The 27026-nt window shown below is 41.0% G+C and overlaps 1 protein-coding gene across 1 annotated transcript in view; it reads right to left on the reverse strand.

Moving 5' to 3' along the window:
* Positions 1-1410: 1410 nt before the first annotated feature.
* The window catches only part of SLC11A1 (solute carrier family 11 member 1), a 28464-nt gene continuing 2848 nt past the window's right edge, over positions 1411-27026 (reverse strand). The window contains exons 3-15 of the mRNA XM_083353704.1: positions 25657-25779; positions 25097-25216; positions 22886-22992; positions 22394-22464; positions 21329-21396; positions 19770-19925; positions 14854-15012; positions 13620-13718; positions 12195-12314; positions 7943-8092; positions 5121-5194; positions 4417-4570; positions 1411-3574 (exon numbers count right to left, since the gene is read on the reverse strand). Coding sequence (XP_083209830.1) covers positions 3494-3574; positions 4417-4570; positions 5121-5194; positions 7943-8092; positions 12195-12314; positions 13620-13718; positions 14854-15012; positions 19770-19925; positions 21329-21396; positions 22394-22464; positions 22886-22992; positions 25097-25216; positions 25657-25779 — 1482 coding nt within the window. The 3' untranslated portion in view covers positions 1411-3493. The remainder of the gene's footprint in view (positions 3575-4416; positions 4571-5120; positions 5195-7942; positions 8093-12194; positions 12315-13619; positions 13719-14853; positions 15013-19769; positions 19926-21328; positions 21397-22393; positions 22465-22885; positions 22993-25096; positions 25217-25656; positions 25780-27026) is intronic.

Raw genomic sequence — 27026 nt, forward strand, 5'->3', positions numbered from 1 at the left:
TGAGCCTATCAAGGGTGTTGGCTATTCCTGCCAGCTTAGTGTCTTCTGCAAATTTAATAAGTTCCCCCTAGATTGTTTATGAAGATGTTGAGTACTGGACCTAGAACAGAACCTTATGGTACCCCACTCCTTACTTCCCTCCATGTAGACGTAGCACAGTTAAGGACTATTCTTAGAGTGCGGTTTGTCAGCCAGTTAAAAATCCATCTGATGGTAGTGCTGTCTATCCCATTTTTTTAAAGCTTTCCAAGAAGTAGGTTGTGGTCTACTTTGTCAAATGCCTTGCTGAAGTCCAAGTATAACATGTCCACAGCATTCTGCTGGTCCACCAATTTAGTAACCTGATCAAAGAATGAAATAAGGTTGGTTTGGCATGATCTGTTTTTAACAAACTCGTTATAACTTTCTTTGATTCTAGATGTATAGCTTTGCTAGGTCTGCCAGTTTAAAAAGTGCAGCAGGAAATCCTTCTTTTTACTTAACTACTGTATCTAGGGCAGAGGTCTCCAGATTCTGGGAGATCTTGAACGTATTTGGAAAATTGAACAAGCTGGCTGAGTGCTGTACTACTGCAGATTGGCAGCCAGGAAGGGCAGGGCCAGCCACAAAATGTTGGGATAGCCTTTCTCTCTGTATATAAAGGCTCTCTGTTTTGTATGTAGAAGTATGTGGTTTTTTCCCTTCTCTGGATATCCTCGTCTCTTCATTCCCTCTATTGATTTCTGCTCCCCAACTTTTCCAGACATTTTTTTTCTCCTCTGGAATTTATTGAACTCCTTCCTATCCTGTCTCTGACCATTCTCCTGGTCCTCTAGGCATAAACCAAGAGTAATGTAAAAAAACACAAGCATCACTTTGAGTCTAGTTGGCCCACAGTTCATTTTCTTTTCTTCAGGTCAAAACCCAACTGTGGGAATATATGAAGATGAGAACACTGCAAGGCTTCCACTGTCTTGGGAAGATTTCTAGGGGCCTTGTCATCATTTCATTGCCAAGCCCAGATTTAAGGTATGGGAGATTCATCCTTTTTTACATCTACTATTTCTTTATTTTATTTTTATTTATTTATTTTTATTTTAATCCCATTTATATCCCGCCCTTCTCCGAAGACTCAGGGCGGCTTACAAGCTTAGCAGTAGCCTTCATTCTATGTATATGCCTGCTTATTAGGGCTTTTGCCCCCCCCAAGCGGCATTATTACAAAGTCAGCTTAATTGCCCCCAACAATCTGGGTCCTCATTTTACCTACCTCGGAAGGATGGGAGGCTGAGTCAACCTTGAGCCTGGTGGGACTCGAACCTGCACTAATTGCAGGTAGCTGGTGTTACTTAAGGAGGCTCTTAGCCCACAAGGCTCCACCAAGTACTTTCAGGACAGTACTTCATGATACACAGAATAGACAGCTTTTGTGAAAAATGAAACTCATGTTTAATTTCCAGTTTTCTATGCCTTCTGAGTCATTCCATCTACAGGTAGATTATGACCGGTCATTTAATGAGTGTTTGCAATCATGATAGCTTTGGAAAAAATGCTTTACAACCTGTGTAAAGCACTTCTGGCCATTATAAAATATTGTATTGGCATTTCCAAGTCACCTGATTACATTTTGGGCGCTTTTAGTGTTCTCATTTATGACTGGTTGCCAAGTGTCCTGCGGTCCTGTGATTGCCATTTACAATCTTCTCGCTGGCTTCCCCAGAAAGCCAATAGGGAAGCAGCAGAGAATGGATTTGAAAGATGAAGGATGATGGATTTGAGGTCCTTTCCCCTGGCATGCTAAGGGATTTTCCCTTGCTTCCATGCAGGGAGGAGAAATCCACTCATGTGCTGGAGAAATGGACTTCAAATTCGGTGAGATTGCAAGCAAATGCCAGCATTCTGAGCCTTTCAGTTTCTGCCAGATTTGAGGTCTGTTCCTCCAATGCGACAAGGGATTTGCCCTCTAGAACTCCATTGTTCTTGCAATTATTATCCCTGGGGAGGCAGAAGAGTGCCTGGACTACCTGGGTGCAGTGGTAGGCCTGGGTCCTCTTCCCTGCCCCACCATGCACTGGAGGTCTGGGCCTTCTCCCTGGTGTTCCATTTAACAACCCACACAGTTGCTTAACAACCACAACTGGGCAAGTCAGGATTACGAGTTGTTGAGCAAAGTGGTTATATAATATCTGGTTTAACCACTTTATTCAACAACTAGGATTCCAGCCTCAATTGTGTTTGCAAGTTGAGGATTACCTCTATGTTTTAGTGCCATGGCAGCATAGGAGCTTAAACTAAAGACATTGATCTGAAAAGGAACTGCTAGAATTGAAATGTCTAAATTTGCTATCCAAATTATGTTAATAGCATTTGTTACAGACTTTGAGAATGCTATGCCTTCTCTAATCCCTTACACTAAACCATGAAGTGTTTTTTTTGCTTTGGTTTGGTGTACTGTGTAAGCGCAACATTTGCAATTTGTAAATCCCGCATCATTTTATGTAAAAAAAAACATCGTATTAATCAATAAGCCGTAGTTAAATAAGTCATGGCTTAGCATAATGTTTGAATTGACATACTGAGTGGGCCTCCTTGTTCTAATTAAGATGATTCATTACTCCATCTGTCATTCCCATTACTACTTCCATCCTGAGGGCAGAAGCCAAGCAGCAATAGCACGGAGAAGATGGAGAGAGATGGTTGATCTACAGTGGATCCTTGACGAGAGTGTGGGCTTGCAGAATTGTCCGTTGTAGGCTCTGATACTAGCCTTTAGATAAAAATGGGGGCAAAGAAGGAATAGCTGCCAGATCCTGCAGTATAAATATAAGGTGCATGTTGCTTTGATGGATTTCTCAGAAGAGTCAGAGCAGAGGCCAGAATATGCAGCTTGAAGGAGAAAGTCTATGGCAGTGGTGCAAAAATAGAACCAAAGGGACACGTGCATTCTTCCAGCATTTCTTTGTGGCCTCATCAATGGCGGAATCAAAAATTTGTCTCTTTACCGCCATTCTTTAAGTTCCTAATCCCACCTGCCCAAAAGAAGGACTGCTTCCCACCCACTACTGAAGTGCGTGTCTTGATGTTCCACACATAGCCGATCTGGGCCTGAAGCTGGTAGAAGTTGGTCATGAGTATCTAGAATACTTTATAGTTCTTTCTTTATACTCTCCCCCCCCACACACACACACACTAACTTGCCACATATTGTCAGGATTAAAAACAAGAGTGCATCAGGTCTTGAACCCTCTCTGGAAGCTACACCACAGCCATTCCAAGTCTGAAGGTTCTTCAGGAATGCCAGAAATTGTCCCTGGAACTTTTTGCCTGCAAGGCAGACGCTGTGCTGCTGCTGAGTGATCACTACTGATGCTTAGAGTTCATCCTTTGCCAACAGAAACTGTGCTTCTGACACCTTTGCCTCCTGGCAGATCCCCAGGAGCAGCTGCTTCCTGTTTAGTTGGGGAGAGATAGTGATGATTCATCAGCTTCCAGTGGGGATGAGTGGGATGTACTATCACTGCAGTCCATAACTGAACCGAGAATGGGGCCCACGAGCCAGGAAGGCAGCTCCATGGGAAATGAGACAGGTCCAGATCTGGAATGGTGAGAGATAAGACAAAATCCAAGAACAAGTTACATGTATTTCTACAGAACAGTCATGTATATGAGATGGGTGGCCATATATGTATATTAAATAAATAAATGAGGGAGAGTTTTGACCATGAAGCCACAGAACTTTCCCTATAGTCTCTGTCTGCCTGCAACAGTAAGCAAGCTTCTGTGTCCCTGTGTGACTTACCCATTTTCCCCCCCATTAACAATTCTCTTACATTCTTAAGTTTGTCTTCAACTTTTGCCCTTCACCTATGCTGGGGTGATCATTCTCAGAATTCTCATCCAATACGTTCGCCCTTGTCCCAACAAGAGACACGCGTGAGCTCCTTTTCTTTCACAAGGTACTTATTTAAGGTGGTATCATTTCCCTGGGCCAGTTAGATCCGTTCCAGAAGTTGTGCTAAGCTGCAATTTGCTTAGAAATGGCCTATTGAATTTGTCATAACAGGCTGTGCTAAAGCCAAACAACATTAAGTTACGTAATTTCAGTCCATTTCTGTGCCTTCTCCAGCATTGTTGTTCTATTGCTTCATAAACACCTATCTTTATATAACATCACTTTTAATTATGATAAGGAATAGGGGAAGCGAAAGAGATCCACCAGGGCTGAATGAATATTCAGGATAAACTGATATCGCTATTTCATCACTACCACTCAGGTCACTGATTATCTTCTCTGGAGATTTTGCATTAGGAACAGTTTAACGCAATAGATTCCACAATCTTATCTGTTTGAATAAGGTAATCCCTAGAACTGTTAAATCCAATTTGGGGATAAACAACCGCTATGGATGATGCCAAATTTGCATACAAGCTTCCTACCAGGTAGCAGACGAAGGCCACGTAAGCGAGGAGCACGAATGATATGGCAATGTAGTATGCCAGATAGTTCAGGCTTACGATGCTTGTCACCACAAAGTATAAATTGATTGCACAGATTAATCCAGTGATCAGGATCATTAGAAATTTTCCAAAGCTAAGAAAACAAGAGGAGAGAGAAAAGCGAGTGAGGGGGGCGTGGGGGAAATACATGGATCGAGGTTATTGAAGCAATTCCATCTCAACCACATTTTAGAGCTACATCTGCCAAATCACCTAAAGGAGATTAGGCTCTGTGGGGAGTGGAAGTCTTTCCCTCTTCTGGAAACGCTTCTTACCTTGATTTCTTCCATTTTTGTCTTTAAAGAAAAGAAACTGTGCAATCCTCTAAATACTATAATTAGCATAAATAATGCCTACATTTATGGTGACTTATTATTGCCAAAAAAAGGATGGACATGTCCATGTAGTCACCAGAGGCTAAGCTTACATGTGAAAGGGACGCCTCCTGAGCATCTTCTGTTTATGGAACAACCTAAAGAAAAAGCTGTTTTTACGGAAGAACAAGCAAGCCAGACTAAGTTGGACTTCAATGGAAGATAGAGATCTGGGCAGTGTGGTTCTGGGGCAGGTCCAACAGTTCAAATTTAAGATGGAAATGGCCCTCAGAATCACTAAGGAATCCCCATCCATATTTAGCTACTTACATCCCGTTGACAAAATCCTTCATGAGAGGTTCCATGCTGGTGAAGGTGAGAACAGGTATGACGGCAAAAGGTAGCTAGAATTAGGTAGAAAAAAAATAGGTTGAGCATGCAGGCAGGTTTTAAAAATGAGCCCTAGGTTTTTCTTTCTCTACCCCTTCTCAGAATTTTTAATGGAACTACACGGGCGAACAACCAACGTATTTTCTAAGGGACTCCTGAACATTGACTAGTTTGTTTGTTTGTTTATTTATTTATTAGACTTATTTGCCGCCTGTCTCTCCTAGAGGAACTCTTGGGTGACTTACAGACATTAAAGGCCAATAAAACATTGAAGCAGCAAATGCTCTTAAGAATAGTAATAATTTACAAATAAAAAAGATGGGGAGGAAGGGAGCAGGATGCACACAGTGGGGAGAAGGAGATGGGGGTCTTGCCTTAATCTCAGTCACCTCCAGTGTGATGGACCCCAATGGGCCCCAGGCTAACTGGCAGAACCAGGTCTTCAGGCTCTTACAGAAGGTCAGAAGGATCTCACCTTGGGAGGGGCGGGGGCAGGAGCCACAGGAGAGAAAACTACCCTCCTGGATCCCATCAGCCTAAATTCCTGGACCGTTGGGCTCTGCATCATGCCCGTTCTGCTGGCATGGGTAAGGCAGGCCTGTTCCATTGGAATAAGACAGTTCCTCACGCTACGAAGGGCTTTAAAGGTGATAATCAATGCCTTGAATTGCACCCGGAAGCAAACTGGCAGCCATGCAATTTGTGGAACAGCAGTGCGACATGGGCCACCCAGGAGCCCCAAGAACTGCCCACACTGCCACATTCTGCATCAGTTCCTATTGTTCACAGACTCGTGATATGATATCATAGTTTCTTGCTGGTCTCAGAGGATCATTAGCAAACTAGCATTACATCAAAGCAATAGTAGACAGTGTTGTGCCTTCCAGATATTTTTGAACAGCTTCTATAATTCCTAACCAATGTTCATGTTGGATTTGATCTAAAAGGCATTTGTGACCTGCAATTCTTGTAAGACCCTATAATAGGGGTCTTCAAACTTGGCCCTTTTATGACTTATGGACTTCAACTCCCAGAATTCCTCATCCAGCATGCCTGGCTGAAGAATTCTGGAAGTTGAAGTCCACAAGTCATAAAAGGGCCAAGTTTGAAAAAGTGACTTATGACCATTTTTCACACTTATGACAGTGGCAGCATCCTCAGGGTCCTGTGATTTACATTCAAATGCTTGACAACTGACACACATTTATGATGGTTGCAGTGTCCCAGGGTCATGTGGTCACCTTTTGCAACCTTCTGACAAGCAAAGTCAATGGGGAAGCCAGCTTCATTTAACAACCGTGTTACTAATTTAACAACTGCAATGATTCACTTAACAAATATGGCAAGAAAAGTTGTAAAATTGCGTAAAGCTCAACAAATTTCTCACTTAGCAACATAAATTTTGGTCTCAGTTGTGGTCGTACATTGAGGATTACCTGTGTTTGCATTTCCACTGGGAGCCTGCATTCACAAAACACACTTAACCTGGTTATTGAATTAGCTCATTTTCTGCACTCGCACAATAAACTGAATCTTAAACTAAGCAAACAAGGTGGCACTTCAGAACACATTAAACCACAAAAGCAGAAACAAATCAAGGTGAACACAAATTAAGCATGATGTACAATCTGTTTAATCTTCTGACCTGGCTAAGCATGCCATGTGAAGGTAGACATGGCAATTGAAGCTGTTAAAGATGGCTATTTTATCTGGCTTTGAATTTGCAGAATTAAAAGAAAATGTGTGGAGTTCCTTGAAAGAAAGATTAGCAGGATGAGGAAAATAGCAGCCATCCCAGATGGACTAGATACAGTATGTTGGATTACAAATTCCATCATTACTAGGATGGCCAAGAAGAAAGGAAATAATGGGAGTTTTAGTCCTAACTAATCTGACTGAATTTGAGCACTTACCAGAATGATAGATTCCAGCACTCAGAATTCCCCATTTAGATGACACTGAAGAGAATTCTGGGATATGAAGTCTATATATCTGCAGGATGCCAGACTCAGAAAGTGGCCGTATGGGATTAGAGCAGGGCTTTTCAACCTTCTCACCCATTGTACCACTTTTAGGATATGGCAACATCTGAGTACCACCAGTTGCCTAGCTCCAGCCATCTCTCGCTTAGGCTTGTGTGGTGCTGCCACCAGTTCAGCTCATTCCCATCCCCTGCTACCACTTTTCTGGGATGGTCACGTACCACCTGCCAGGTGCCAATGTAGCACAGGTGGTACCCATACCACTGGTTGAAAAGCCCTGGATTAGAGGATCCATATGGAAGTCTATAGCTAGTCAGGTCTTTGAGAATCTGTAGTAATCCTCGACTTAAAACTATAATTGGGATTAGAATGTCCATTGCTAAGCAAACCGATTATTAAGTGAGTCACACCCAATTTTACAGCTTTTTCTGCTACGGCTGTCAAGCAAATCGCTGCAAATTTTTAAGTGAATCACATGGTCCTTAAGCAAATCCAGCTTCTCCCATTAACTTTGCTTGTTGGAAGCTGGCTGTGAAAGTCGCAAAGAGTGATCACGTGACACCCCCCCCACCCCCTCCGGGATGCTGCAGCCATTATAAACACCTGCCAAGTGCCTGAATTTTTATCGTGTGACTGTGAAGATGCTGCAATGGTCATAAGGACAAGGATCGGTCCCGGGTCACTTTTTTCCAGCGCCGTTGTAAATTCCATCTTGGTTGCAAGTCGAGGACTATCTGTAGCGAATCTTGAGAGAAGGATTCTATTGGATCTGAAGCTCACCAGGATGCTCTGCAGTACGTTTAAAAGGTCGTTGAGGCCTGTTAAGTCTCCCACATTCCTGAAGGCAGCGACAAAGACGGTGGGAAGAATGGCAAAGGAACGAGTGAAAACCACACGGGCAAAGCGAGACCAGCGCAGTTGCAAGAAACCCTGAAGGAAATAAAAAGAGAGGGTTTTATAAAGGTCAAGCTACTATCAGTCATTGGTAGTCCTACTATATTTATCAAACCTTGGCCATCTGAAAAAAAAATCCAAGCTTAACCTCTTTTGAATAACTTGAGGCTCTCTTGAATGTTGTCATAATAATAATAATAATAATAATAATAATAATAATAATAATAATAATAATAATAATAATAATAATAATAATAATAGTAGTAGTAGTAGTAGTAGTAGTAGTAAAGTTGGAAGGTACCTTGGAGGTCATCTAGTCCAACCCCCTGCTCAGGCAGGAAACCCTATACCATTTCAGACAAATGGCTGTCCAGTCTCTTCTTAAAGACTTCCAGTGTTGGAACATTCATCACTTCTGGAGACAGGTTGTTCCACTGGTTAATTGTTCTAACAGTCAGGAAGTTTCTCCTCAGTTCTAGATTGCTTCTCTCCTTGACTAGTTTCCATCCATTGCTTCTTGTCCTGCCTTCAAGCGCTTTGGAGAATAGCTTGACTCCCTCTTCTTTGTGGCAGCCCCTGAGGTATTGGAACACTGCTATCATGTCACCCCTCGCCCTTCTCTTCATTAAACTAGACATACCCAATTCCAGCAACCGTTCCTTATATATTTAGCCTCCAGTCCCCTAATCATCTTTGTTGGTCTTCTCTGTACTCTTTCTAGAGTCTCAACATTTAAGTCACAGATACAGCTAAGAACTACTTAAGCCAGCCTCAGCTGTAGGCTGGCGATGAGATGAAAGCAGCATCACAGATGCCTGCCAGACAGAAAAATGATGTTGCAGGGGCATTTTTTAAAATCACGATTATGAGTTGGAAGGTGAAGGCCAGTAGAAGGAACCGCAACTTCAAGCACAGTTCATCTCTAACCCAATGGCTATTATTTTGAAAAAAGATTGCAACCTAGTGGTCAATTTAAATTATTGCATAAAAAAAGCAAAAAGCCGAGTTATTTGACTATATTTGGAATGTAGAGAGTATGTAAGGGTTATTCTTCCCCAATGGGCACCACAGAGGCCATTTCTAGCGACAGGGCATTTCTCAGAGAACAAACTGGTGCTGTAAAAGAACAAGCAATTTGCTAGTTGTCTAAGAAGCAGAAAGGGTGAGTATTTCACAAGCCAAGAGGACTCTTTTGAACCTCTGTTTCAATTTAAAAATAAAATATGAAGAAATGGACAGCCTGTTGAATCATATCTAAGTATCCAGCGAGGAATGGGCTCAGAACAGAACACTGGAAAAGCACCACTGCTTAGAGGCGGAGAGAACAATCAGAACAATGGGAAAGATTAAACAGGAGTCTTCTGCCTTGTTCTTTTAATCAGGGGTCTTCAAACTTGGCCCTTTTATGACTTGTGGACCTCAACTCCCAGAATTCCTTAGCCAGCGTGACTTGTGGACTTCAACTCCAGCATGCCTGGCTGAGGAATTCTGGAAGTTGAAGTCCACAATTCATAAAAGGGCCAAGTTTGAAGACCCCTGCTGTTAATAGTCACGTATCCTTGGAACCATTCCTTGTACTCATAATGTAGATCACTTTCACTTGAAACCACACCTCCCCACACACTACTCGTCTGCTAAATTCCCTCCCTTCTATTCTCAAGTCATCCTGGCTGGGAATGAAAGCCCTGTAGCAAAACATAACTGGAGCACGTCAGCTTGGGCAAGACCATCTTAAAATTAGCCCCAGAGCATGCCTGGGACAGCATGTGGATCAGATTAGGGGATCAGATAAATATGCACAAACAGTATCTTTGTGTGGGTGTAGTACAGCACATGAATGATTTTGGGAGGGAGCCCATTTTAAAGATTTTATCCAGAGGAAATTTATCCAGTGTTAATCGTGATAAAGCTTACAGAGAACATACGCTTCTCAAGGCTGGTTGTTATGGAATCAAGTGGGAAAATATTGCATTTCTCCTCCTCCATCTACAAGATTTCTGGAGGCATTTGGTGGACTCCTAGGGAACGCAAAGTTACTTTGATCCATCTGGTCACTTCTGAAGAGCAGACTAGCAATTATTAGACCATAGATGGCAGCATTGCAATGTCTTGTAGTCCAGGTTTACCACAAGTGTTTGGCCCAAGTCCCATTAAATGTCTTCAGTTAGCTTTAATTGGGATTATACCCTGGAGGCTAATAAGTTATAGTTGTCCTGTCTTGAAAAAGGCACATTTTAACCAACCCTTTAATGATTTATATTCACTGCTTTTCTGGATTTCTTTTTGAACTTTGATGCGGCAGACGCCATCTAAAAAACTAACACCTACAACAAGACTCCTCCGATCAAGTACAAGCTGTGGCCTAACCAAAAAACAAAAAACAAAACCCCTTCATCTAACAGTGGAAACAAATAAAAGGAAAGAGAGCCGTAGACTGTATGCAGGAAAACATCTGTGCCTCTGCAACAGACTCTGTTCTGATGCATCTTTCCCCGTGAAAACACGAGACCATAAACTGGCCCTGGAGCAGGATTCTGAGGAGACCTGGCTCATGTTAGGCCCTTAGAGGTGGGGGCCAGCAATGGCCTTGGTCTGCTGCTGGCCTCATGTGTGCAGTATGATTGCTGTCAATCATACTGCACTTCCACTCAGTAATTTTTTGGCACTGTGCAACTCGATCTATCCCTGCACGTTAATTTTCCCCAATACTTGTAACGTAGCTTTGTTGTGAAGCATTGTGGGAAAATAAAATGATAGGTAGGCAAGTTATGTAGCAATGGCCCGAGTGCTATTATCTGTGACCATGTTCAAAGAATCCCATTGGGATCACAGGTGGAGGAAGTGGTTCTCTTTACTGGATCGGAGTCTAATAAAGTTTCAAACCCCCAACATCAATTTTGCACATCCACCTGTCAAAACTTGCTTCATCTTTGCCCACGAAAGCACTTTGATCTGACTTGTCTAGACAAAGCGGTGCATTGGATCAGTCATCCAAAAAACTGCTAGCACTGCTGGTAGATTATTTCACACAGGCTGATGATATGCAGAAAAAGGGAAAGAGGAAGAAAGCTACAGATCTTAACCAATAGTTTTGTTTGATGTGCTAAGGGGTGTCAAACTCAATTTCACTGAGGGCCGCATCAGCACTGCGGTTGCCCTCAGGGGGCTGGGTGGGTGTGGCCAGGGTGGGCGTGGCCTACTGGGTGGGCATGGCTAGAGTGCGTATGGCCTACTGGGTGGGCATGGCCAGCTCTACATCGTTCGCATCAAGGGTGCCTATGGGGGCCTGGGCAGGAGTGGGACAGATCTGAGGGTCTCTGGCAGGAGGAGGGTCTCTGGGCCAGGGCCAAGGCAGACGGGGCCGTTCCCTCACTGTTTCCAGGATGGCTTCGCGGGCCACATGAAACCACTTCGTGGGCCGGATCCGGCCCCCGGGCCTTGTGTTTGACATGTCTGTGCTAAGGAAACCCAAAACCCAGGACACCACTTTAAGGGGCAGGATAGAGCAGGGAACATTGGGGCAGGAAAAAAGAACTAGCGGTAGTATGGAAAGCAAATCTTAGACCAATAGTTTCCAACCACCTCAAGGACAGCATATGAACTGTGTCTGCCATGGGAAAAAGATGTTCTAACAGGATAATGTGAGCCTGGACTTAAAAGGACACAGGGAGCTGGGAGAATCACGGGAGAAAATATGAGGAGAGGGAGTATTTCACCCGTGGGAGAGGTCAGGAAAGATGATGAGAGAAATGGGAATTTTGGAATTCATCAGCTATTAAATGAAAGAGTAGCAATCAGAAACCGTATATGAATCAGGAAACCTCTGTACTTTGACAAAGACATGTCAAGACATAATGATACCGTTATGTATTGGGGGATATATGTGAGGAGAGGAAGAAAGGCAAAGTCCAGAATTTTCAGATTGGTTTCCTTCTTTTGCATTTTGAAACTTAAGAGAAAAGTACCGTAAACTACTGTATAGTTACATTGCCTTATATTTAACAAGATTTTTATATCTATTTTAGAGGCAAGCAGGCAGGCAGGTAGACATCATCTGTGGTTACTCATTCTTTGCCAGTGCCAAATATCAGCCCTTCCCCCTGCCCAATTTACTATACATCTCCAGGTATTTTCTCACCTCCATAACAAACTGTCCTGCATAGGTTCCTGTCATGGTTGAACTTTGACCTGCTGCAAGGATCCCAACAGCCCAGATATAGAGAGCAATGGGCCCAAAGTAACATCCCAGGATAATTCCCTGCATAGAAAAAGGCAAACATTCATGGCTTGCATTCCACCATGCACATACTCATTGTGCTATGTAAAAATGCATGAAATCATTTTGGCTGCATCCTGCAAAGGTCCACACAGCTGCTCACCATCTCATTTGTCAAAGGCTAACATTTTAGTGACAACACAGTAGTAACAACCTAAAGAACTAAAAATAGAAATAATTAAAGGTAAAGGTTCCCCCGCACATGTGTGCTAGTCGTTTCCAACTCTAGGGGCCGGTGCTCATCTCCGTTTCAAAGCCGAAGAGCCAGCGTTTGTCCGAGGACGTCTCCGTGGTCATGTGGCTGGCATGACTAGACGCCAAAGGCGCACGGAACGCTGTTACCTTCCCGCCGTAGTGGTCCCTATTTTTCTACTTGCATTTTTACGTGCTTTCGAACTGCTAGGTTGGCAGAAGCTGGGACGAGTAACAGGCGCTCACTCTGCTACGCGGCACTCGGGATTCGACCCGCCAAACTGCCGATCTTCTGATCGACAAGCTCAGCGTCCTAACCCACTGAGCCATGGTTAGATAGCCCTAATTAAAGAGAAAAACAATGGAGTTGAGGAGAGGGAATTTTAAGTCAATCACAAGGCTTCAAGATAAGGAAATTTAAAAAGCAACAGAAGTGACAGCTGTAGGTCTTAGGCCTCCTCTCCCTATTGTTTAACATCTACTAGGGGAGGCCGTCTACCTAAATGCATAGGCAATGTGGTGGAATTTGATATATTTGGAAGGTGGGGAGGTAGAAACTCAGATTCAATCTCAGCTAGATGAAGTGACTGCAAAATTGAAAGGCAACTGATTCTGAAAATAGCTGAACATCTGTAACTCTAGATGAGGATGTAGTCCCTGAGAAAAAGTTGGCTCAATATCCGGGGGGGTTCCACTTCTGAATAGCAGGTGGGGGACTATAGATAGAAAGCCCTTTGTGCAATTATATCTTATGTGCCAGTTAAAATCATTTCGGGAACAGGAGGCTTTCTTTATGATCACATACTGTATGCCCTTAACAACTCATGTCTGGACTACGACAATGCAAAGCAACCCTTGCACACCAATTGGAAGCTTCAGCTGGCTCAGCATGTGGTGACCAAGTAATTATGGACATTCCTACTATAGGTTTGCCCATAAAACATTACAGGAGCAACAATGGGTGCTGGTTGCTTGACAGTGCCAGTCCTTGGGAGAACACAAACAGTGGAGTGTTCATCTGGAGATTCTGTGCAGTTCATCTGTTTTTTATCAGCACCCATTTGGTTGATAGCCGCCATTTTGCTGAATACTCACCCCTTGGAAAATATCCACAGTCACAGTCTCATTATTTTCGGGAAAGTTGGGGAAAATGCTCTGATTCAAGAATAAGCTCTGATTGGCACAGACATCATGCTGGGGTATATAAGACAAAAGAAAAAAACAACACCAAAGTTATTTCATTAGAAAGCAGAAGCAGACCTATTACAGGCACCTTGGAGCAGCAAATTCCTGCACTCTTTGCTCTGCCATAAAACAACCAGTCTGCTGTTTGAGAAATTGTAGGGTAACTCTATCTTAAATCTCTTTAATGCTATTAATCTCTTCTGATATTCCTTGTCATCCCCTTTTGTATCTCTGTGTGTCTGTGTAAACTGTCTAGAATAAATTATAACTCTCACACAAATATGTGGGATCCGCAGGTCTGTCCCTATGCATCTTACCATCACTTATGCCCCCTTTCCCCCTAGTCTTTGTTGCTAATAATGGCCAGCTTCCTCTATTTAATGGTAGGAACACTTATCGTATATGCCAGTGCTGCAAAAAAACACTGCCTTTCAGTTTTCTTCCTTCTTCACAACTAGTAAAAGGAAGCTTTTACTGCACTGGTTTGCACTAAAGGGTCCCTGTTTATCTGCCTCCCAGTCATTGAAATATCACAGTTACATAATATAGGACATTCTATCAGAGGTGCTAGGTAAATAGGTAAATAGGAAGAGGAAGGACAATTCCTATTTGACTGAAGGAATACTCTCTTTTTTCCTAAACCTTCTTAGGGAAGCAGAGAAAACAAGACAGAAAAAGCATACGGAACAAGGCTTCTGGGATTATTCCCAACCCTTTCAGAATAACTCCATTCTGAGTCACATCTGGGAGGGAAGAAAGAGGGAGAGAGAAGGAGAGGCAGAGGGAGAGAGAGAGAGAGAGAGCGCTCAATTTAAATAGGTAGTGCTTCTCCCATGGGAATGCACTGAGTGATTTTCTTTCCTGCTTTTTTAAAAAGAAAATCTCAATATCCCCCAGCTTAATCTGACTCTTTCCTAACTGATTGATTGATATCTATATTTGGCTTCTCCCTCCAAATTTGACCCTCTTTGGTTCCCTTTTGGGAGAGCTCTTAGGCTGATGGACAGATAGGACCCCCCCCCCAAGTCCTTTTCTATCATTTTCTTTGGTCAAAAGAATAAAAGCCTACACGTAGGGGGAAGGAACTATAGATGTTAATGTCGGGGTTGCCTTCAAGGGAAGAAAATGTGGGCTCATGACTTACCGCTTCCTGGTTGGTGTGTTTAAAAAAAGCCTGGCCAAACACAGACATGACAAAGAGATTGATGAGGAAGGAAACAAAGAGTGCAATGGTGGATTCAACCAGAAAGTACATATTTGCTTCTTTCACCGCTTGCTGGTTGGTGCGATCCACTTCTCGGGTCTGTCGGGAAAAAGTGCAATAGTTTCTACCTTTATGTGTGCCACAGGATATTCCAGGGGTCTTGCCCCCTCCCCCATAGGACATAGGATGTCAGGGCAGGGAACTGCTCCATTAAACGACGTGGATGAAATCGATCCAACCATTTGAGAGTGTGGGTGAGGTCATCTATCAGAAATCTCCAGGGATGAGCTCATGCTTCACAATAACCTCTGTTTAGAAGCCCCAACTCAAGCCCCAAGTCACAAACAGTGGGAAGTGAAGGACAAGGTTTGGCTAGGTTTTTAATTCCCAATAAGTCATTCTCGTATAATTGATAAGAATCAGCTTCTACTGAGTTTAAGAACCTTGTGATGTATTTCTGTGTGTAGCCTCGGGGGTTTAAAGCCTGCATTCCTTTCTCCTGCCCTCATGAAAGAATTTTTTGCAGTCTGTTTCTCAGGCTTTGCTGTTGACGGCACCGCGCTGTGTTTACACAATCATCTGGTCTATTCTCAGGCTGCTTATTGCCTGCCTTGTCAGCTTCAGTCCTCATGCCTTCAATGAAGCTATCACATGCGTTGCTTTTTGCCCAGCGTGACATATAAATGGCTTTCGGTTATGTGCAACCATTAGGGCTTCTTCAGTAAAACCTGCTTTAAAATAATATTGGCTGAGCATTACACAGACTGCATTCACATATATTATAATGCTTAGCGAATACCGTTTTAAAATACTTCCTTAGTATCTAGGAGATATGTATTGCTTTAAGTAATAAAAAGCCTAGTGATATTTAGACTTTTGAGTTTTAAAAGTTAATTATTTAACTGAAAACACTGTGGTGTCAGATTTACTATATGACTTTTCATTATAGTTTTGTTAATATTTTAGGTTTTTTAAAAATAATTATAACTACACAAAGAAAGGATTTTTCAAAGCAGTATGGAAGGAAAATGGAAATTTGAAACAGGAATAACATTTTAGAACAGCTATTTTAATTATGCCTATTCTAACAAGAAAATATCTGTTTTGACTTACTGCAAAAATATTATAATTTTAAAACTGGTATTAACATTTTCTGACAACTACTCCTAAATCCATCCTGAGTTACGATGCAGACTAGTGGATTTCCAAAGGCTTTTTTGCAACATCCTCATCAAGATTAATTAGCACAGAAATGATTTATGAAACTTTTTTTCTAGTTATGCTACTGTGGGAAATGTATTAAAGTTGTAATTAGAAAGTATCTTGTCAGAATTTGCTAGAAAAGTAATTATGTCATCTGCAAACAGGCTTATTACATGATACTTCATTTTCTATATTAAGACTTTGAATATTCTTATTCTACCTAATACTCTGTTGATTAGCACTTATGTAGTCATGCCTGATCACATGTTCAAATCCAGATTGATATGTAATATGTAATAGGGCTCTGCATTTGATGTGGGACTTTTAACTGTGAGAGAAGCACCACGTGGCTTCAAGCTATGAAGCAACTTCTCTTAATTTCCACATAGCTACTTTAAGGCTCTTCCAAAGCCTTCTTTGAATGCACAGCAAATCTTAGGACTTGGAAGCAGACACACTGAGTTTTCAAATAGATGTGCTTTGTGTTTTTGCTGTGTGGATCCAGAGGGATGCTTGGTTCATATATGAAGTTGAATTGTCAACTGTTCTGTACAGGCTAATTACTTAAACCTTGTTTTGCCTATTGGATAGTTAAGCAGTAAATATTGTTTTATTATGATATAAAAGTGCAACAGGAAAGTATAGTGACATCTATTGGGACTCTTATTAAAACAGTGCTTCTCAGACTTGGCAATTTTAAGATGTGCAGACTTCAATTCCCAGAATCCCTTAGCTGATTATAAATAATTAGAAACCAAATTGCTTTCCAGTCAGGAATTTTTGTGTCTGCAAATACCCTACTGGATACCTAGATTTGATTATGATGATGACGATGATATTATTATTATTATTATTATTATTATTATTATTATTATTATTATTAAAAATCCAGTCTAACGCCATCCATTCATGAAATTTACCCATTCAAAAATTAATTACATTTTCATTTACAGTTTCTTATTGTTTAATTAAGATAATTTGTATATTTCTCAGTTAATTTAATAGCACAAGGGTTTACTTATGCTTTAGTTAGTAGTTTCAGCATTGTGCAGACTGCCTTATAAAGAGAATAATATTCTGTAAAAGTACTCTTTGTATCTTTTTGCTTAGACAAAGGATTCTGGTTATTTTATTAGATTCTGTTGTACTTACCAAAGAAACGGTTTTTTTTAAAGTTTTCTAATGATAAAATCTAATATTTTTGGAAGATAATTTCAAAACTCATAATGATTTATATTTCAAGTAAATTACATTTCTAGTAATATCTTCACTATCCAGTGCTAATTATTATTTGCATTTTATAACAAAAACAGCATAAAATCAGCATTTCTAGCACTTACCGTAGCTTTGTTTTCTCCCTCTCTTTATATTTACTTCTTTTAAATATACTGTAATTTGGTTCCCATATAAATGCTTTCTAATATGTTTTCATGGGATCCCTTCATTTTCAGCCTGAATGTTAACTTGAAGATAATTTTCTATTCCCTTAGATATAATTATCTTTGGCTGAATTGATTAAAGACCCATTACTCAATAATTAAGAATCCAATTTTGCTATAAGAGTAAAGAAATAGTAGACCTCAGATTAAAATGATCTGATATGACATGGCATGATCAGAAATGGTTGCATCTTCAAATGTAAACTTGCTAATCAAATCAAATCAAATCAAATCAAAGTGCTATCTAGTCATAATTAAGGTTTACGTTTACTGCTGTATTATGTATAATATTTAACTGCTGGGTTTCAAACATTAGTCCTGATAAACTTTGAGCAACTCTGTTCATTTCTGTAGATGAAACATGCAATGGAATGCTTTATCTACATGTTAAGAATCCCCTGCTGATACAAATTTCAGCTTTTATTTATTTATTGCAAACTTCTGTATGGCTGTCCAATTCAATCGAAGTCATTCTTCATGACTTACAGAAAAATTCAGCAGAAGCTAACAGAATTCAAAACCAAGCTACATAAACCAGACGTCCATAATGAAATCCTAAAATGGCCGTCCAACAGGAAGGGCGCCATCATCCAAGCAGGGCTCAGCACAACCCCGAAGATGAAGGAAAGAGCTTTGTAGTTTCGAACAAAATTATACTTTTAAATCAGTTGTGCTTTTGAAACACAGGTAGTCCTCAACTTACGATCACATTTGAGCCCCAAATTTCTTTTGCTAAGTGAGACGTTTGTTAAGTGAGTTTTGCCCCGTTTTACGACCTTTCTTGCCACAGTGGTTAATTGAATCACTGCAGTTGTTAAGTTAGTAACATGGCTGTCAAGTGACTGTGGCTTCCCCATTGATTTTGCTTCTCAGAAGGTCGCAAAAGGTGGTCACATGAAACCAGGATGCCGCAACTGTCATTAATAGGAGTCAGTTTCCAAGCATGTGGATTTTAATCTTGTGACCATGGGGATGCTGCAACGGTCTTGGCCAATAGTCTTGTTGTAACTTCGAAGAGTCACAAAACGAACTGTTGTGAGTCAAGGAATGCCTGTAGCACTTTTAAGTCATTTAGACAAGAACAAAAAGCAAAACAAAAGTGAAACAAAATCCAAGAGAAGAGAATTTCTATAACCAAGAAGACCATAAGATCTTGAATGGCACATAGTCTCCAGCCTATGTAGACTGAAAGGGTAGCTGGCTAGCTAAAATTATTGAGCAGCTGAACTTTATGTGCAATAACTTTCATTTTTATAAAGACTATAGTTTAGGCATTTTACAATAAATATCAAATTCTTCCATCAGCAAATTATTCAGCTGGATCTGTACAATTAAGCTAAATACCATGGGCTAAAAACAATAGTAGGTGGGTTCACACCACTTTGCAAATCCCAAAACAAGTAAGTCATGTGATTTAGCTCAATGCTTGAATCAAGCCTTTATCAGGCTAAAATCTACCCTCAACCAAGTTGTTTCCCTACCTACAGAAGAAAAAAAAACATCCTTTCCTCTGCAGCATGAAGAAAAAGTTAAATATATATTCCTTCTCCTCTGCTAATTCATAACCCTTATAGGTAGTCCTCATTTAGCAGTCGTAATTAGGAAATGGCCACGGTCACTAAGTGAGGTGGTTGCTAAGTGAAACTGCAATTGTGCTTTTGATCTTACTTCAGCTTTCCTTTCCTTTATAGACCTGTGAACGCCATTAATACAAGAACTGGTTGCAAAGTTACTTCTTCATGATTGTCATAACTATGAATGGTTGTTAAACAAGGCAGTTCCTAAACTAGGACTAGCTGTATTATCTTAAATCTTGAACCATTGCAATATATGCATATCCCATATCACATCAATTAGATTATAGGTGCTAAAAACAAGGAATTTCACCTACAGGGAAGATGCAGCATCTAGGCAAGACATATGGCCTAAATCTGGCCAGCAGGTGGCTATCCTGGTTTGCTTTGCTGATGTTGCAAAATGCAGTCCCCTCCCACCCAATAAATGTAACATAAATTGCAATAATGCTTTACTACAAGATAGTATATATTGACAGTGGGGGAATACGTTTTATTCTCTTTGCCTTCACATCCATTAGAAGTGCATCACACTGTCATAAACCATAAGATGCATGTATGAGTAGCTTTGAAGACACGGGCAACATCTTCTTATCCATTACACAAGAAACTGTAAAGCATCTGAATGTTAGACACTGACCTTGACAAGGGAAGAATGTAAATAGATGTTATGAGGCATAATGATGGCTCCAACCAGACCCACAGCCTGTAGAAGCTGCTCGTGTCCACAGTTCTTGCAGTAAGGTATAAACACCCCTTTCAGCACCTCTATTTGGTCAGGTTTTACAACCACATACTGCCGAAAGAAGAATGGAAGATTAGGCCATGCAGAGGAAGGCAAGGTACTTATTGCTTTCTTTTGGAATGGGATCCTGTCTCCTCCCACATTTCCTCTATGAAGTATGCCTCTTCTGAATGCCAGACACTATAAAAAGGAAGATGGACTTACAAGGAACCTTGGAAGAAAGGTTAAGAGGAATTAGAGCATCCAGGAGTTGGGAAAACAGGTTAGATGATTACTAGGAGAGTGGGGAAGATGTGTGCAGCCAAGAAGAGAAGAGAAAAGATGAGATGAGACACACACATCCCGATGCTACTGCACTATGAAGGCGATTAAAATGTCAGTATAGTTGTTGCTTATCTTGATTTGTCTGAAAGATGCGAGAATGTGCTACAACTTAATTCATTTGTGAGTCCTGGTGGCAAAGCTATACCTAAAGTAAGAAATTCTTAATACACGGAACAAACCACATGCAATTATGTTCCATCAACTTATCTCCAATGATTGACTATTGCTTTGATGCCACAATACACCAAAATCTTCTCCCCCAAATTCAATTTCCTTCTGGCTTTCATTGTCAGCAGATGTCATCATGGACATCTTTCTGAATTTTTTTTAAAGTACTAAACCATGGTTATTTCAGGCTACTTGGTACCTCATCCTCCAAATACAGAGCATCAGAATATTTTGAAAATCAGTCACTGGGTACAAAACTGAGGGAAGAAACAGGACGCATATTTTTGTTGTGAGCTTCCTGATGGCATCTGGTTGCCACTGATGGCCACTGAATCCTGGGCTAAATTAGCTTGATTGGATATTCCCACTCAATACTTTTCAGTCACATGTCCTTTCTCCAGATCCCATTGCTGGGGATTAAATAATAATAATAATAATAAAAATAGAAACTGCGCAATTATGGATGAAACGTGTAACAGTGATACCCATTGTCATTGGGGCACTGGGAACTATGTCAAAAAACTTTGCAAAATACATCAAGAAATTGCAGCTTCCTGCAATAACTCCAGCAAAGCTACAAAAAACTGCGCTACTCGGAACATCTTACATTTTAAGGAGATACCTGGTTGATACCTAGGATGCTGGCAGCAACCCGTGTCAACCATTAGTGCCAGTCAATTTGAGTGTTCAGTTGACTGAGTTTCATGTTTTATGAATAAAAGTTTTATATAATAATAATAATAATAATAATAATAATAATAATAATAATAATAATAATAATAATAATAATAATAATAATAATACATGTGCAGTATCAGATTGGAGAAGGCCACTCTGCTGGATGGTTCAGAGGATGGGGTGGTTTTTTTGTTTTTGTTTTAGGTCCTAAGCCTCAGACTGCTAGCCAGTCCAGGGAAGAGTGGTTGAAGTCCTCACACGTGGGAGCCGGGAACATGCTTTACCTCATAGCCAAACGTTACTGCCATGATAGTAATGAGGAGGCCGAAAAAGGCTTCTAACTTCCTGAGACCTGTCAGGGAAAGACAAAAGAGAAAGAGGTTTATTCTCCATAGGAGTCCTTGGGATTCTCAATTAGACTATTCTCACTCCAGTGCTCTCCTGAAGTAACTCTGAGCAAAATTCTGAGAGCTTCCAGCAGGAAAAATTGCATTAATGGCTATTACAAGCAGTATTTAACATTTTACTTGGTGCCCCTTATTGTGCCAGGCAAATAAGCATTATTTCATGAAATCACTCTGTGTATTTATATAATATCTTGAGTGCTCCACCTGTTCTGATATAGCCAAAGATTCTGGGCACACAGGAACAAATGCTGATTTACAATTCAGGCTTACTTTCTGAAATAAAAGCTTTATTTGCTCACACATACAGCCACTCATGTACACCTACCAACTCAAAGTTGGCTAGCCGTGTTAAGCTCAAGTTCCAGAAGAATCAAAGTGGAACCCCTACCATCAGAATGCTTTGTTTTGTGATGCAAAATACAAACAATGCAACTTTCCATCAAGGATTGGGCAGTCTTGATTTGGCCAATGCTGGTTTGGCCCTCTTTTCCTATTTTTTTGTTTTGTTAGTTTTCCACCCGGAGCCACTGCCTCATCTAGGTCACATGAGCATCATCTGTTTTTGTAGGTGGGGGACTATATTCTATTTTGAGAACTTTCTCTTGTGCCTTCAGAGAAAATTTCATTCTGATACTGTAGTGTAGGGTGAGAAGCAGACATCTACCTTGACACCCTTATGCCATGTATGGGTGACATGTACTCTAACTTACATGCATGTCCATTATACCTGCTGACAAATACATTACCAAAAAAATCCATAGCATTCATAACACGATAGCTACAAATCCTCTAATATACAGACAATACATGGTGGTGATATTATGTTGGCATTACAATATTGTGTATGAGCATATCACTAACAAAACAGTAACCAAACTCTCGTAATATCTCACTAGATGACTCAACCACGTATCCCTCCCTTCTCTCTGACCTAGTATTTACCATATTTATCCAAGAAGAGGAAGAAGAAGGTGTCCACAATTGTGATCAAGACTCCACCCCACAAAGGGATACTGTAAAAAGAAAGTAAATTTTTTATCATTGGAATAGAATTGCACAAATCTGACTATTTCTCAGAGTGCAATGAAGACTCGGTGTCCTGCTATCATAAGCCCATGTCGGATTCCGGGAGGGTTGGTGCTTTCTATGCCAAGTTTAACTGCAAAACTTTAATCTTGTAGGATTTTTCTAATGGTACTGGGCATAGATGGATAAGCTAAGGGATAGATTAGGTACATAGCCCGATGTGCAAAGAACAGAGAGATGACAGCATTGGTTTCACCTTCTATGGCTGCAATCTTTCCTGATTCTAGGAATCTGTAGAGACCCAATGGTGCAGTCCAGTGTTCGATAGTTCCACAGCATTCACAGCACTTTGTCTCTGAAACCTGCCCATTGCTTTGTCTTGTGGCTATAGAAAATCAGGGATCTTACCGTCCAGCGGAAAGGAGGTTGAAAGCAATTGCCGTTCCAATCACTTCCTGCATATCAGAACCAATTATAGCAATTTCAATCATAATCCAGAGCAGCACACGTGGGGCCTATAGTGGAAAAGACAACAGTTGGGCTGTTAGAAGATACAGAAGAAAAGTTGATGCACTAAGATGTCTCAGTGCCTCTTCCTAATTTTGGCTCTAACATATAGGAACTTATTGGTCATCATTCACATGTGACACTAATCCAGGGATGGGATATAGTTGCAGTGACCATATGTATTATAAAGGACAATCCTTTAATTCAGAAAGCTGTCCTTTTGATTTATTTTTCAAAAGCTCACTTTTGTTCTTTATTTTGGTTCTGTAACCTTTACTATACAACTGGCACCAGCCAAATCAAACCATTTCGCATTTATGTGAAAAATATGGAACATTGAATTGCTCTCTCAAAATAAATTCACATATACTGCTTGAGTTTATAGATTTTTATTAGAATGTGTTTTTGTAAAGTTTTTCCTAGCTTTGCTCTTGAATTTTCCCTTGTAAAGCGAAATTATAGGCAAACAATTAAATGTTTTTATCCTTATGAACCTCTTTCGTATTTTCCCCTTTTTATTTTTTTCCAAAAAAAGCATGGCTCACTGTGGTTATATTTAAAGATCAAGGTCTACAGCTGATCAGCTGACCTTCTGAGTTGTACGAGGCCCATAGTGATAACTAAACATTACTTGAAGGTTTTGGCTCAGTTTTGCTTTGCTTGTACAGTATGTGTTGTGTGTTAAGAGTAGGCATGTGAGTGGGAATCCTCCCAAGGGCTAAAAACTCCCATCCTACCCTAAAATCAGAGAAAATGCCATACTATTCTTAGACACATGTTTAACATGCTTCCAAAAGATCACTAGATACATGCTCAGAAATAGCCTAAGAGACTTGTTGGGTGTTGGGCATTTCCATGCAAGCACTCTGTTACTTGGGCCAATTTAAAGGTGCAAAATCATCATGAGGGGTGAGCCAAATGCACTCCAACTACCCACTGCCCATTAAAGAGAAGGGGAAATACAGCCAAAGGAATCCACCAAGTGCTGCCTTAAATTAACCCCATGTTAAAGTTGAAGAGAACAGTTCTATTCATTGGCTTTCTTAATGAAGCACAGAACAGTTAGGCTATGGGAGCAGTGCCAGGGAAGCTGACATCCTTCTTGGCTAACCCAAGACCTGGAGGAATCCACACTATTGCAGCAATAGAGGAAGAGTCATAGAATCATTTTGTCATCTGTAATCATGCCTAAGTAACTCAGATCTGGCAAAACTTGTCCAGAACTTAGTCACCTCCCTTCTTAATATAATTACAGTATTCTTTGGGGGAGGAAAAAAAAGTTAAAAGGTCTGAACTGGCAGTTAGTGAAACAAAGAAAAAAAAAAACCCAGATAGGCTGATACAAAACACAACAACAACAACAAAACAAAAAAGGGCCCAGGGATCACAAGGTGCCAATGAACAAAGATCTGAGCAATGGTCAGTTATTTCCTAAGCACAGGGTATTGATTCTGAAGCCTTAAACCTTTCTGAGGGACTAACTCTCAATAGCATTTGTAGCAAAGACTCTTTCAAAAATGCTCCTATTCCCCCAATAGGGCAGAAACTTTTCTTTTCTTTTCTTTTTTTTCTTTTGCCATCATTCCCAGCTATGACTGTCACTCCCTTGGAAGCTGCATTTGAATCCCACTTGCTCTGCTTTTAGAAAAGGGCCAACATCTTTACAAGATTAACAGCAAATGATCTTTAGAATATGTACCATCTTGAGAATATGTATTTATATGAGCATGGTTTCAAATAGGCGATATATAAATTAAGTAAATTAAAAATGCTGTTGTGTGTAAACTACGATTTATATATTAACACTTTGCATAAAACAAGCAATAAACCACGATCGGAAACAATGGTGGCTTAGTCTGGTAAACACATGAAATCAAATCATGCTTTTTTATCCATGGTTTACTGTATAAACCACAATTGTTTGGTTCATACAACAATCAAACTACATTCTGGCTAGGTGCCATGTGCAAAGGCAGAGAAAAACAGATCAAGGTCAATTTAGTTCCATTTGCAACTAACACTGCGCCACTGCAGCCACTGAATAAACCAGAATTTGGAACCAATGCTTGCCCTAGTGATGTAAGTTATTATCTGCTATACCTTCATACTCACCTTGGGATAGTAGTGATAACATATCTCTCCTAAGTCCTTGCCTGTAACTACCCCAAGCCGGATAGCCAGCCTTTGGCAGAGCAGACCCAAAATTGTGCTCCAAAGCAGGACCCAGAGCAGCTGTGTAGGGAGCAAAGGCACATGGTCACAGTGCACATAAGAGTTTCTGTATCAATGCAACAATAATTAAGCAGGACTGAGACTCACAATTTTTACATAGCTTTAGGATATTGGGAGAGAATCTCAGAAACACCTTGTCCATATTGGTCCACCCAGAGCAGCTTTTATTGAGATGGGCAGCTGTACAAATATGATAAACAAATAAATAAATACAGCACAGAGGGTCAGTTAGAATGAATGGGGACAACTTGTAAAATCCCTGTGAATCTAGAGGCTGAGCAATGAGAACAGGAAGTATGCAGGCATTCTCCTATTTCCAGTCTTCAATAATCGAGAAAGATGACTAACACTGTGTATTTGAACGAATGTCAAAGTACGTACAGAGAAGGCATTGTAAACTACTTGTTTCCTGGGCCTCCTCCATTTCCTCACATACTCACTTGGAAGCCAGCGACAGCGCCACATTGTAAGTCTGACTCGATATTTCCTGGATCCAGGTAGGCAATACTCATGAGGAATCCTGGCCCGGTGAAAGCCCAAAGCTTTCTGAAACTGAAGCCGTACTGAAGAACAAAGATATGGAAAATTTAACTAAAGAGCTAGAGAAGAAAAGTCATAGTGACGTTATCATACTTGCATAGCCCATTCTGCTGAACCAGGCCTACAAGATCACTCTTCTTATCAACCAACAAGAGTATCCCTTAGAAAAACTTAACATAAGACTTTGATCCCAACTAAAGAATTTCCTCCTCTTTCTCTAATGAAGATCAATGCTATTTGTGTGTGCGTGTGTGCGTGTATGTACACATCTGTCTGTCTGTAGTATGTATCCTGCTTTTAAATTGCTCCTAGCCTTTTTTGGGGGGCAGGACAAGGGTGGTTTGGATGCTCTACATGCTCTTGGCTACAACAGCATGGCCCATGAAGTGTAAATATCTCCTACTGACCAGCTGGCGGGAAAGCAAATTGCGTGGCTCCTGCCAACCAGATGCTTCCATAGTGACAGCAAAAGCAAGGCAGTGGGGGACTCAGAAATTGGTAGAAGGGGTGACGCAGGAATCCATTCCCTCCAGGGAGCAACTGCCTGCAGCATTTTTTCTGAAGCAGCATCCAAGCCAAAAATCGATTGGCTCCACTTGCAAAGACCAACAACTCAGGGACACAGCTTTGATCTTGGATTGGTTCAATCCTTGAAATGAAAATCACCTTGGGCCCTCTCTAAGCTATGGTCTGTTTACATCACCTATTATTTCTGAAAACTTTCCTATTTCCCTCTGCTTGAAACACAGCCTACGTTTTCCTGGCTCCTCAGAAGACAGATATTATGTTAATTCTAGGTTAAAAAAATCGGTTTCAGTTAAGCTCCATTCCAGGGGACTGTGCACATATCCATGGGGTTTTCTTAACAATAGTACAGAAGGGATTTGCCATGTCATAGAATCATAGGCTTAGAAGAAACCTCAGAGATCTTCTACTCCAAGCCCCTGCCAAAGGCGGGAGTCCTCAAACCACCTCAGACAAATGGTTGTCCAATCTTCTCTTGAAAACCTCCAGCAATGAAGCACCCAAAACTCTGGGGGGCAAGCTGTTCCATTGTTTAATACAGGGGTCCCCAATCCCCGGGCTGTGGTCTGGTACCAGGCCTGGCATGCCAGCAACTCGTCCGCACAAACAAGCAAAGCCCCATCTGTGGGATGCAGGCAGCACACAAAACCACGCACTCTCCGGTCTGTGGAAAAACCTTTCTCCACGGAACTGGTCCCTGGTGCCCCAAAGGTTGGGGACCTCTGGTTTAATACATGTAGTCTTT

The sequence above is a fragment of the Vipera ursinii genome (genome assembly GCF_947247035.1).
Source record: "Vipera ursinii genome assembly, chromosome: 1".
Classification (NCBI taxonomy): Eukaryota; Metazoa; Chordata; class Lepidosauria; order Squamata; family Viperidae; genus Vipera; species Vipera ursinii.